The 13,617-nt window shown below is 49.6% G+C and overlaps 1 protein-coding gene across 1 annotated transcript in view; it reads left to right on the plus strand.

Moving 5' to 3' along the window:
- Nucleotides 1–13,617, plus strand: part of CDYL2 (chromodomain Y like 2) — a 161,031-nt gene that overhangs the window by 128,909 nt on the left and 18,505 nt on the right. The window contains exon 3 of the mRNA XM_070451496.1: nucleotides 5,998–6,215. Within this exon, the coding sequence (XP_070307597.1) occupies nucleotides 5,998–6,215 (218 nt within the window). The remainder of the gene's footprint in view (nucleotides 1–5,997; nucleotides 6,216–13,617) is intronic.

A 13,617-nucleotide genomic window follows, 5' to 3' on the forward strand; every position in this document is an offset into this window, starting at 1 on the left:
TTTGTGTCACCAGCAGTGATTTTATCAGACAGAATCCTAAGCATTAGGTATCTTACTGTTTTGGAATTTTGGCAGACAGCTCATTTCAAGAGGGAAGTTGGTTTTGTCTTTCTTTGCTTCCTCTCTCTCCCTCTACCTGGCCCAGAGGTCCCGATAAAGCCTTGGCTGTGGGCAGCATGTGGCTTTGTTGTCGCTGTTCTGTCTTCATGGAGGACATCACGCCGTCCCCTGGTTTCCAACCCCTGGCTGCGTCTTCCCACCTCACGTGGGAGACGTGAGTCCTGCTGCCCCCACTTCCCCTTCCTGCCCACCTCTCCCGGCGCCCACCTCCATGGCGAGATTTGTGTTGGTCTCTGCTTCTCACACAGAGATGATCATCTTGTTTGTGAGCCCAGTGTTATATCCATCGCTTCTGCATGTCTGGAGCAGAGGGGCTGTGTGAGAGGGAGATTCTGTGGGGTCTTCTTAGTGGGAAATACTCCTTTGTACTTGGAAGGAAGGAACATGAGAAGGCTTGAAGGGAGTGGAAGGAAAGAACCCAGCCTGATCATCCTGAGAGGCAGGGATGGCATCTGCTGTTCCATGTGTGGAAAGTGGAGGTGCAGAGGGAATAGTGAACCCCCAACCTTGCGGCCTGAGAGGAGGGGTGTGGGCCTTGAAGGCTGGTCCATCGCTGGGTTTCACTCTGGCTTTTGGCCTCATCAGGTGGTCAGTCCCTCTCCCCCTGGAACGCCCCATCTCTCCTGGACCCATGTCCTGGGCTTGGAGGCAGCGTGTGGGGCTGGGAGCAGGAGACCTGGGGCTACACGGACTCAGTTTTGGAGTGACTTGGTGTCCTTCAGCTAACATTTCTGAAAGTGCCTGGAATGAGCCACGCACTTGCTAATCCCATGTTGATTCCTTAATTAAATTAACACGGAACAACCCTCAAAAACAGGTACCACTGACCCCAGCTTATAACGAAGGAGACGCCACTGGGAGAACTCGTGGGCTTCAAGCTTCTCCCGATGAGCAGACACAGTGCTGGGATTCCCATGCTGTCTGGCTGCAAAGCCCCGAACTTCCCTGCTTCCGGCGTATTCTGTTCCCCGTGGTACCTTCCCCGCCAGCATCCCCTGTCTCTCTGGAGGCATGGTGCCCCAGAAGGGTAGCAGCTTTGAGAGCAGCTCTGTGGGAAGGCGGAGTGGGGCTCAGAAAGGTGACTTAATGCTACTGCATGTGAGTGAATCCAGGCCCTAACGGAGGCTTCCTGCCTTCCTTGGCCCAGAGATGGTGTGTCCTCCAAGTTAGCATTTGTGACGCAAGCCCTGTGTCCTGGTAGATAATAGACATACGGATCTGTTTTCTTACATAGTTTTATGGATTATTTGGTCAGATGGTCTCTTAGGGGCCACTTCCCCTTATGCTTTAATAGAAAGACCACGGGCTTCACCGAGAACCCCCAGTATTCTTTATCACGTCACCCTATCTTTCCCCATTTATCATTATTTTAATGATTAGTCTATTTGTTTCCTTTCTATCTCCCACCCTCTGGGAGGGCCTGAAGCATGCTCCGGGAGGGCATGGGCCTTATTTCTCTGATTTTTGTTGGACCTCCGACATCTAGTGTGACGGCTGATCCATAGGAGGTGATAACCCATTAGATTCTGAATGAATGAAGAAAAGGAGGGGCAGTTGCCTCTAATCCTGGCTCTGCCATTTAAAACCTTTGTGGCTTCCTACAAGCGCCTCACTTCTCCTTATCTGCAAAATGGACTAAGAAGGGCAGTTTTGTAGGACTGCTGAGCAATTTACAGGCAGCTTATAGAGCTGCTCAGAAAAGGTAACCCTCAGGTCCTCCTCCTTGATGCAAAAGGAAGCCAGCACCTTGACTTGGTTGCAGGGCAGAAGAGGTGAAGTCAGACCTCTGCCAGCCCCAGGGAAAACACTGCCGTTGCGGAGCCCTGAGCCTCTGACTTCTCACGGGCGAGCTGGGTGGCCGCCGCTGAGAGCAGCTCCCGTGATGCGCTAACCTCTGCCAGCAGGTCCCCGGCACGCATCTGCCGGCTCCAATTAGGAAGGCTTTCTCAGGAGCTGGAGGTTTTGAGGTTGACCCTGAAGAAACAGCTCCCTTTGCGTGAGCCTTTTAATTAAATGCTCACGCTTGCTTTCCGGAGTTCATTGAGTCGTTTACCTGCATCGTGGTGTTTGACAAAGCCCTGTCGCTTTGGGTAATGGAAAGGGACAAGATGAGGAGGCTTCTCAGAGGCTGTCTGATGACACGGGGGCTGGTGCTTCTGTGCCCTTTTGGGGCTGGGCGCTCATCCCGGTGGGGTAGGAGAGGGCTCCAGCGCAGCATTTCCTGGTCTCTGCCTTTGGCTTGCTTCCTGTGATTCCAAGGCCCACCCCCACCCCGTGCTCATTAAGAATCTGAGTCCACCGTGACAGTTGTCCTGAGCCTGGTTCTCACAGTCCGGTCCCTGGGGCAGGGGCCACAGCCTGGGGTGTGCCCAGCCGGCTGGTTGAACCCTCTCCAGGTGATCCAGGTGTCTGCTCAAGTGTAAGAACCACTGGTCTAGGGACTCAAACCCGCCTGCATGTCAGAATCACCTGGGGTATAGTTTTCTTTTTTTAAAAGACCCAGAGGGATGGGATGGGGAGGGAGGTGGGAGGGGGTATCGGGATGGGGAACACATGTAAGTCCATGGCTGATTCATGCCAATGTATGGCAAAAACCACTACAATATTGTAAAGTAATTAGCCTCCAACTAATAAAAATAAATGAAAATAAATAAATAAAAAAGTAAGTTTACCCAGAAACAAACAAAAAAAAGTTAACTTAATTTTAATGTGTTCTTTAAAGGAAACTTTATTTTCTAAATAGTTTTAATTTCCAGGAAATTTGGAAAGAAAATACAGAGAGTTCCTATGTGTGTACCCTGTACTCAGCCTCTCCTGTTTTTATGACATCTTCAACTAGCATGGTCCATGTGTTACAATCAATGAACTGCTAATCCATACAGTATTATCAACTAAAGTCCGTACCTTATCCTACTATCTATCCTACGATCCCATCCAGGATCCCACATCACATTTAGTTGTCATGTCTCCTTAGGATCCTCTGCCCTAAGACAGTTTCTCCAATTTTCCTGGGTTTTGATGACCTTCACAGTCTTGCAGTACAATGATTAGGTGTTTTGTAGAATGCCCCTCAACTGGGATTTGTCTGTGTGTTTCTCATGATTAGACTGGGGTTGTAGGTTTCTGAGAGGAAGCCCCCAGAGGTCCGGCGCCTTCTCCCTCACACTATGTCAGGAGTGCACGCCGCGCCCTGACTTATCCCTGTCGTGTTGGTCTTGATCACGTGGCAGAAGGGGCTTTGGCTTCTGCATTGGCCCCAGCCAGGTTTCTCCACTGTTCCTCTTCCCCGACTACACCCCTTCCCCCACTTTCTACACCTTTTGCAAGGTGTGAAGCTCACCCTTAAAGAAGCTATGTTCTGCCTCCTTGAGAGCACAGCATCTGCATTAACTATTGGGAATTCTTCTCCATGGAAGATTTATCCCTTGTCCTTGTTGTTCTGTCACTAAGTCGTGTCCGACTCTTTGCAGCCTCATGTACTGCAGCACACCAGGCTTCCCTGTCCCTTCACTATCTCCTGAAGTTTGCTCAGATTCATGTCTCTTATCTCCCGTTTATCCAGTCATTTGATTATATCAGCCTAGACTCATGGATATTTATTTTTTACTTTCAATTATAACACAGTATGTACTTTTAATTGCTCAAATTCCTGCATCTTTGGCCATTGAGAGCTCTTTCAGTTGACTCCTATGTCCTTTTGACAGGTGTTACATTGTGAAGATTGTTATTTGTTTTGGTTTTGGTTTTACTACTCCCTTCCTTTCAGTCTCTGCAAGCTTATCTTGCATGTTCCCTGCCCCAGTCCTGGAATCACCTATTTCTCCAGAGAGCCCCTGTTCCTTTTGTTGAGAATGGTTATCAGAAACCAAGACCTGGGCTCCTGGGGTGCCCACTGCTGTTGGGATGCCAGACTCTGGGCCTTCTCAGCCGACAGAGCGAGGAAATACATGTGTGTATACTAACCTGCGTAGACACGTTTATCTAGGAATATTTCTGTATGTAACCATCTGTAGCTGTGTTAGGTTCATACTGATGTCTTCAGGGCTCATCCGTCACCACATGGATCATTCTGGCTCCCACCCTTTGCTTCTCTGTAAACTCCCACTCAAACAGAGAAACCTTCCACTCCCACTTGCCATCTATTTACATAATTGTTCAACTCAAGCATCCACGTCTGATGTCAGAATTCTGAGCTCCTACTCACCTCCACTTACCTCCACGGGCTTCTCTGGTGAAAGTGAAAGTGAAGTCGATCACTTGTGTCTGACTCTTTGCCACCCCGTGGACTGTAGCCCACAGGCCCCTCCGTCCATGGGATTCTCCAGGCTAGAATGCTGGAGTGGGTTGCCATTCCCTCCTCAGGGGATCTTCCCAACTCAGGGATTGAACCCAGGTCTCCTTCACTCCATCTGAGCCACCGGGGAAGCCCAGTGGGTCAGTGGTAAAGAGTCTGCCTGCGGGGCAGAAGGTTGCGGGTTCGATCCCTAGGTCAGGAAGATCCCCTGAGGAAGGCGGTGGCCACCCACTCCAGTATTCTTGCCTGGGAAGTCCTATCGTCAGAGGAGCCTGTGGGCTACAGCCCATGGGGTGGCAAAGAGTCAGACATGACCTAGTGACTAAACAACAACAACAATTTACCTCTGTAGGAATCAACTTTATCAACTGGACTACAGTGCTTCCAATGCAGGTTATTTTTAGTTTGACAGACTCCACTCATTCCTAAAATTACTTTGGTCAGGACCTTTCCCCCATCCCCCTTCAGGGAGGTGGTTTCATACGCTTGTCATACAGTTAGATTCTTTTTATCACATTCTGCGTCCCATCCTTGAATGGACATGAATCTGAGCACACTCCAGGAGTTACTGAAGGACAGGGAAGCCTGGCGTGCTGCAGTTCATGGGGTCGCAAAGAGTCAGACACGACTTAGCGACCGAAGAACGACCACAAAGGTGTCTATGCTGTTAAGTTCCTCGGGTTTCAGCACATGTTCGTGGTTCTCATGTTCGCCATCGTGATATCTTGCAGAGTGGTTTCACTGTCCTAAAAAAGTCCCTACATTTCACCAGTTCAGCCCTCCTCTTACTCTACCTGAACCCCTGGCCACCAACGATCTTTTTACTTTTTCTATGCTTTTGCCTTTTCTGAGATGTCATGTAATTGGAATCATACAATCTGTGTCACCTTTTCAGACTGGCTTGTTTCATGTAGTGATGTGCATTTAAGAGTCATTCATGTATTTTTGTGGCTTGATAGTGGACTTCTTTTTATGCCAAGTAATATTCTACTGTGTGAATGAACCAGAGTTTGTAAAAGGGCATATTGAAAGTGAAAGTCATTCAGTCCTGTTTGACTCTTTGCGACCCCATGGGCTATATAGTCCATGGAGCTCTCCAGGCCAGAATACTGGAGTGGGTAGCCTTTTCCTTCTCCAGGGCATCTTCCCAACCCAGGGATTGAACCCAGGTCTTCCGCATTGCGGTGGATTCTTTAGCAGCTGAGCCTCCAGAGAAGCCCAAGACATATTGGTTGCTTCCCAGTTTTTGATTATGAGTAAAGCTGCGGTATTTTTGGCTTGTGGTTCGTCGTATTTGGGGACCATTCCTGGGTCTGTCATTGCTGAAGGCATCCAGGCAGAACCTGGGCACTCACAGGTGGATGTGTGGGAGAGGGAATCAAGGATCGCGCAGGGTCCTTCACAGAGAGCCCTCTTTGCGCTCTTCCGTGGTCGGAGCTGTAGCCTCTCACCACCCGGAGCAGAGGCTGCCCGGAGGCCCCAGCCGCATCCCAGCCTTCCCGTGGAGTCTGAGAGCTCTCCTGCCGCGCTGCTGTGTGACTGTCTGCTGTCAGCCTCTCACCCTGTGTGTCTGATTTTGGAAGGCTCTGCTCTGACCAACGGGGGCCTCGGCCTGCACAGCCCGGTGAAGCGGAAGCTGGAAGCCGAGAAGGACTACGTCTTCGACAAGAGGCTCAGGTACAGTGTCCGCCAGAACGAGAGCAACTGTCGGTTTCGGGACATCGTCGTGCGGAAGGAAGAGGGCTTCACGCACATCCTGCTGTCCAGCCAGACCTCGGACAACAACGCGCTGACCCCCGAGGTGAGAGGGGCGGGGCGGGGGTGGGTGCACCGCGCTGACCCCCGAGGTGAGAGGGGCGGGGCGGGGGGTGGTGCTGGCTCTCTGGGCCCTCCACACCCAGGCAGACTGGACCCGGGGACCCGATTTGCTTATCTCACCACGTACATCATCTGTCTGATCTTTATGATCCGTGACTACAGTATCCCATTTTGAAGATGAAGACGCTGGGAAACAGATTTAATAAACTGATCGTGGTCACAGAATTAATCAGTATTAGCCCCAGAAACCAAACATCACATCTTGGGCTTCTCCAGCAAAACTGCATGGTAGTCCGCATGTCTGATATAGATGGAATTATAGTCACTCGCTTCACTTACAGTTTTTTTAATTGCGATATAATCCACATACCATAAACTTTATCCTTTTAAAATGTACAGTTCGGTGGTGTTTAATGTATTCACAAAGTTCTGCGACGATCAGTGCTAATTCCGGAACATTTCCATCACCCCTAAAGGAAACCCTGTGCCCTTCAGCAGTCACCCCATTCTCCCTCCCCGCGTCCCTGGCAACCACCGACCTCCTTCCTGTCTCTATGGATTTGCCTCTTCTAGGTATTTCGTAGATGCAGAATTGTGCAATGCATGGCCTTCCGTGGCTGGTTTATTTTACTCAGCACGGCATTTGAGGGGTTTATCCCTGTGGTAGCATGGTCAGTGCCTCATCCCTCTCCCGTGTACGGGTAGGCCACACTTTGTCTACTAGTTCTCCAGTTGAGAGACTTTTGGGTTGGCTCCACTTTTGGTGAAGACTTCCCTGGTGGCTCACATGGTAAAGAATCCGCCTGCAATGGAGGAGACCTGGGTTCGATCCCTGGGTCGGGAAGAGCCTCTGGAGCAGGAAATGGCAACCCACTCCAGTATTCTTGCCTGGAGAATCCCATGGACAGAGGAGGCTGGGGGGCTACACCCCACTAGTGCGACTAACACTTGCACTTTCCACTTTTGACTATCTTGCATAATATTGCTGTGAACATTTGTGTGTATGTTTTTGTGTGAGCATAAGGTTTTCTTGGTTATATTCCTCATTATGGAATTGCTGGGTCTTAAAGAGCCAATTCATGGGCACAGACCATCTTACTGGGAAAGATTGAAGACAGAAGGAGAAGGGGATGGCAGAGGATGAGATGGTTGGATGGCATCACCGACTCAATGGATGTGAGTTTGAGGAAATTCTGGGAGACAGTGAAGGACAGGGAAGCCTGGTGTGCTGCAGGCCATGGGGTCACAAAGTCAGACACAGCTGAGCGACTGAGCCACAGTAACAACAGTAGCTGCATATTTGACCTTACGAGGAACTGCCGAACCATTTTCCCCAGGGGTTGCACCGTTTTACACCCCACCCGTGGTATATGATGGTCCCCATCCTTCTGCTTCCTCACCAGCACTTGTTACTGTCTTTTTTTTATTCCAGCCATTTTAGTGGGCTTGAGGCACTGTCTCACTGTGGTTCTGGTCTGCATTTTCCTAATGATGGATAATGTTGGGCATCTTCTCTGGTGCCTGTTGGCCATTTGTCTATCTTCTTCAGAGAGGTGTCTGTCCAAATCCTTTGCCTATTTTTAAAATTGGGAATTTTTTATAGTTGAGTTTTAAGCATTGTCTATGTGTTCTGAATATCAGACCGTTGTCAGAGCTATGTTTTGAAAATACTGCCATTCTGAGTTGTCTTTTTCCTTTCTAGAGAGCATTCTTTGACATTTCAATTCAAAAGTTTTTGACGTCCAGTTTATCTTTCTTCTCTGTGACTTTCTTTTTTTCTTTTTGACTGTGGCTCATGACTTGCGGGATCCTAGTTCCCCAAGCAGGGATTGAGCCCAAGCCATCAGTGAGAGCACCAAGCCCTAACCCCTAGATTGCCAGGGAATGCCCTCTCTATTACTTTTTGAAATGTTAATTCTACTGACATCGAAATGAATGGAACAGTGAATACATAATGCATTTACATAGACAACACCATTCAAAACAGGGGGCACGTAGCAGATGGCAGTGAAGAGATTGTTGACAGTGCCAGTGTGAGAAGACTCGCATCTGAGCAGTCTTCTGTGGGACCAACCCGGGCAGGGCATAGAGTGATAGGTGACCAAGATGGCCACGGTGCAGCGGGCTCTGCACGCTTTCTATGTCCTACTTACCCCATTTCATCCCGCCTTCTGGTGTAGGGTTATTACAGTTCACGTCTTCCAGATGAGACAGTGTAGGCCTAGAGAAGAACAGGGCTGGGGTCGCACAGCTTCAGAGGGCAGGGCCCTCAGCCCAGCGCCTGGCCATTGCGGACAGCTCACTGCAGACCCTCCGTTCCCATTCCCATGGTACCTGCACATGGTGTCCACAGCAGCAATGCAGACCTGGAGGGTGAGCCACGGGACAGCTTTGGGGTCGGGGGACGCAGTCAAGGAGTGGCTGTGTCGCTGGTGACCCACCCAGACGGGAGCTGCAGATGGCCTGGCACTGCCCCGAGTGTCCAGTGCTCTCAGGGGCCCCGGGCGTGGGGGGAATGGGAAGAGCTGTGTCCTTGGACTTCTTATAATCACAAGTGTTCCCTGTGTGCTCTGGATCCCAGGCCCTTGTCAGAGCTATGAGTTGAAAATACTGCCGTTCTGCAGGCTGTCTTTTTCTTTTCTAGATAGCACTCTTTGATATTCAATTCAAAATTCTTTGAAGTTCAATTTATCTTTTTTTCTGTATTACATTTTTTCCCTTGTCACTGTGATTTACACAGAACTGTGGTTCTTTTTGGGGACCGTGGGGGTGACGGGCAGGAATGTTTGTCAGCCTGTGAGGGAAGGGAGTGGCCAGGGCCTGCGGAGCTAGGGGGCTGCTGGTGACCCATCGCCCCTCTTCTAAGCATGGGTGTTTGGGGGTGCCCCCTCCTCCACCTTCAGCGGAACCACCTCTAGGCTCTCGGCTGTGTAGACCTCTGCATAGATCTCAGAGTCCAGGGCCTGTGGTTGACCCCAAAGGCCGCCATTCACGTGTTGATACACCTGGAAACCTTGTTGTTTTAAGCTCCTCACAAAACATTCGCTAGAGACCAATTCTTCTCAGATTTTTTCTACTTCACTACTTTTAAAAAGCGTGCTTGAAAAAGGCACGGCGTTTTCCTTTGATAAACCGAATAGATGTGGAACCTCCCAGTTCATCCTCTCGCTTCGCAGCAGCTCTGGGTATTAACTGTTGCCTTCTCATCGCAGAAGGGTGTGGCACCCAACTGATTTAGGGCTCCCGGGTTCTCACCTCCTGAGACTCAGGTTTGGTTGATTAGCGAGGTTTACTCCTAATTGGTGTCTGTCGGTAACAGAAGAGGAGGAAGATGGAGAAACAATTATTGATCTGGTGTTTTCAGCTCTCCCGGCAACCAGAGTGGATTGACGCTGTGGATAAATTGGCTAACTGGGTAGAGTAGCCGTGAAAGGATGTGACATGGTGTTAGCGAAGGAATACAGCTCCCCTGGTGGCGCTAGTGGTGAAGAACCCACCTGCCAATGTAGGAGATGTAAGATCCATGTGTTCGATTCCTGGGTTGGGAAGACGCCTTGGAGGAGGGCATGGCAACCCCCTCCAGTATTCTTGCCTGGAAAATCCCATGGTTCGAGGAGCCTGGTGAGCTGTGGTCCATGGGGTCACAGTGAGTCAGACACAACTGAGCGACTTAGCATGCACAGAGTTAGCACTGGAGCCCTGCCCCTCCTGGCAGAACTGGAATCAGATCCAACCTCCACCACTTTTCCTTTTCTGCTACCTTGGGATTACTCTGCCTCTCTGGGTGTTCTCATTTATAGGAATCACACAGTGTATTCCCTGTGGGATTTAGAGATGGTGTCTGCAAAAGAGGCTCTCAGAGTCCCTGACACCTAGGAAGCGTTCGGTGAATGTTCCTATTGTTAAGATGAAACAGAAGTGTTGCAGTGGCCACCAGCAGACCCAGCCCTGCTTGTTCAGGGAGAGACTGGAAGGAGGCCACTTTCAGGGTCACAACTGAATTCTTTTTCTAGTTGTGTATGTGACGTTGGCGGGATTGGCCCCATGGGCAGAAATTCATACATTACTGGGTGTATTAACTGGATTCTGAGGCTAGCAGGTGTGTTGTCATATTTCTGCTTGTCTGGAATATAGCAAAGAGCCAGGAAAATAATGGAAATGCCCCTGCAGGAAAGAGTCGGCAAAATAGACGGTCCAAAGTCTTGGGGATTAAAAACTCATTCACTTTCTCCTTAGGAGAGGACCTCAGGCCCTCACTGTGTTTCTGGGGTTTTCTTTGTAGCTCCCAGCCTCAGTCCGTGGACCACCACCCTCCACAGGGGCACCGAGATACACCTCTGGGGTGTATCTGCCGTGTCCACGCCATCCTCAAGCCAGTCATATGTTTCTTTCTATTTCCATCATAACTCTGAGTGTCCACACTACTAGCCATGTTGTCTGCACGATTGTATCAGTAATAAGCTACCGACAAGTCTGCCCACTTTCATGTTTCCTGCCCTGTTATCTATTCTTCAGAAGGCAGAGTGATCTGCTGGAAATGCAGATATGATCAAGTCACCCCTCATACACACATACTCTTACATACTTCAAACACATCAGAGGCTCCTCCCGTCTTACCTGAAGACTCGGCTGGGGAAGCTGCACTTCCACGCTGCTCCTCGTGACTGTTGGCAGGTCCTAGGTCCCCAGTGGCCAAAGGCATCCGTTTCTTGCCGTTGGCTTCCCACCGTGGACTATGGCATAGCATCTCCATAGGGCTGCTCACAGTGTGGCAGCTTGCCTTCCCCCAGACTGAGAGCTCCAAGAAAGAGAGAGAGAGCAAAAGAGGACGACTGAGGGGATCTCCTGGCTTAGGGACCCAGTGCTTTCACTCCCAGGGTCCAGGTTCGATCCCTGGTTGGGGAACTAAGATACTGAAAACCTTGGATTGTGGCCAGAAAAAAAAAAAAAAGAAGAGGATGGCTGAGACAAGTTTAGTCATCCTGTATCTTAATCACCTCTTGACTTTACCAAATTCTCTTAGAAGTGAGTCACTTGGGACTGCATGCAAGTGTGAATACCGTCTACCTTAGAGGCCGCCTGTCCCAGGGATTTACGTCAGGGAGAGGGCAGGGTAGAGGATGCACACATTCTGCCAGGGAGTTGGTAGAAGTGTCACGGGAGGGGTTTAAAGCACTTGGGGTGTGAGGAGGAGGAGGTGGCATTTTGTCGGGAACATTCGAGAAGGTCTTCACGAGGGGGGTCTCAGTGGATACGGGCCCTGGGCGACTGGATTCAGCAGGTAGAGGTGAAGGCGCGCGAGGGACCCTGGTCTGCTCCCTTTGAATACCTGCTTTTCGTGGATTTGGTCGTCTGGTTCCAGCCCTTGGCAGCTCAGAAGGTAGAAGCAGCAGACGAGGGGTGTGTTTTCACACAGGAGCAGGCGGGGCCGTCACGTGCGGAGCAGAGCAGTTGGTATCGAGAAGGGACCCAGGACTTCCCCACGCACAGTGGTCCGGCACCGTTTGTTAGCAGAGGCGTGCCCGGGAGCCTCTGAGGGGCCTGTGCATCATAGGCTAGCACGTGACATGGAGAGGTGGTGTACTGTGTTTTAGAAGGTACAGGGGTGTGTAAGAATTTTAGAACCATGCTTCAGTTACACTGTATGACTGACAAAGGGTCCTTCAGGAAGGAGGAAGCTCAGCCTTCCATCCAAATTGGATTATCAACACGAGAAAGGCCAAGGCAAAGCACACTAACTAGATATATACGTTTTCATTTTTATTTATTTTTTGGGCCACACCTCAAGGCAGGTGGGAGCTTAGTTTCCCTGATCTGGGATTGAACCTGCACCCCCTGCATTGAAAGGGCAGAGTCTTAACTACTAGACCACCAGGGAAGTCCCCAAGATATGTACACTTTAAAAATTAAAAAGGTAGTTTGTTCTTTCATCGCGTGAACAAAACACGAGCCTGCTTTCCATGTAACTCATAGAGGAGGTGGCCATTTTGTCCGATTTTGCTTCCACTAGCTGACAGGCGTGCGGGCCCTCAGGTGGGGAGTCAGGTGAAGAATTACAACTCACGTCCCCAGAGCAGGGTTTCCTTTTCTTTGCCTCTCGGAGAAGCAGAGCTCATCTATAGGTGAGAGCGTGTCTATTTCTGGAGGCAGATGGATTAAAGGACCCGCAGGATAGTGGCCTGCTAGCTTTCTTGATGTCGTAAATGAATGTCTGTGGCTTATCCCCGTTAGAATGGAAAGCACTTCTCCCGTCCTTCTCATGGAGCTCAAGCCCCAAGAGTTCTGATGCAGACTGATGTCTCGGCATGTGTTTTCTCCCCCCACGATTCACCCATTTATTTAAGTCACCCTACAGTGTGCAGTAGTGGATGAGAAGGGAGGTGAGATTTCTATCCTGGTTCTGCCTCTTGCTGGTGACCTTGAACCCTGACTTTGTTTTTCTGAGTCTTCCTTGCTTCATCTGCAAGATTGAGATACTGTACCTGCCCTCACTGAAGTTTTGTTTCAGGTAAAATATTATGTGGAAATTCATGGATGCAATCCTGGCACCGCTATGCTTAATAAAAGGGCATGGTCACTTAAAGTACAATCTAAAAAACAGTGGTCTCGTAAAGTGTTCCCACTGTACCCTATGATTCTGCCTTTTGAATATTTAATAACAATCATTCAAAAGCCTATTCCTTTCCTGTCTCCCCTATTGGGCTCTCAGCTCCACTCAGGCAAGTACGTGCCTTGTTTTTTCTTTTCATGCACTTTCTGCACTTACTTTTCCTGCTTCCCTAACTTCGGTTGGATTGAGTGAGCTCTTTTTATTTTACACCCACCCCCATCCATTCTTTGTAACTCATGTACTTTTGAGACGTTTTCCTTTAGTTGTGTCCACATGAAAGGGAAAAAGTTAAAGTGTTAGTTGCTCAGTGATAATCTGACTCTTTGCAACCCTGCCAGGCTCCTCTATCCATGGAATTCTCCAGGCAAGAACACTAGAGTGGGTAGCCTATGCCCTTCTCCATGAGATCTCCCCGTCCAGGGTTTGAACCCGGGACTCCTATATTGCAGGTGGATTCTTTACCATCTGAGTTCTCAGGGAAGCCCATTACGTACACATAGTGAAGCCTAAATGTGACAGTGACCCCTGCACCGCTCCCAGACACACAGCCTTGGCACGCCCCACCTCTGGCCTTCTCACCCTGTATTATTGCCTAAAACTATAGTTCTACCTTGTGCAAACCCCAGCCTTTAGTCAGCCTCTATCAGTACGATGACGATTTTGTAGTCAATTTTTATGTTGACTTACTGACACATTTTCTACTTTCTTTGCTGGCTGCTTTTCCTTGCAAGTCAGTTTTTCTTCCTGAATATAGTGTTTTTTTTCTTGAAGTGCA

Source organism: Odocoileus virginianus, chromosome 20 (assembly GCF_023699985.2).
Source record: "Odocoileus virginianus isolate 20LAN1187 ecotype Illinois chromosome 20, Ovbor_1.2, whole genome shotgun sequence".
Classification (NCBI taxonomy): Eukaryota; Metazoa; Chordata; class Mammalia; order Artiodactyla; family Cervidae; genus Odocoileus; species Odocoileus virginianus.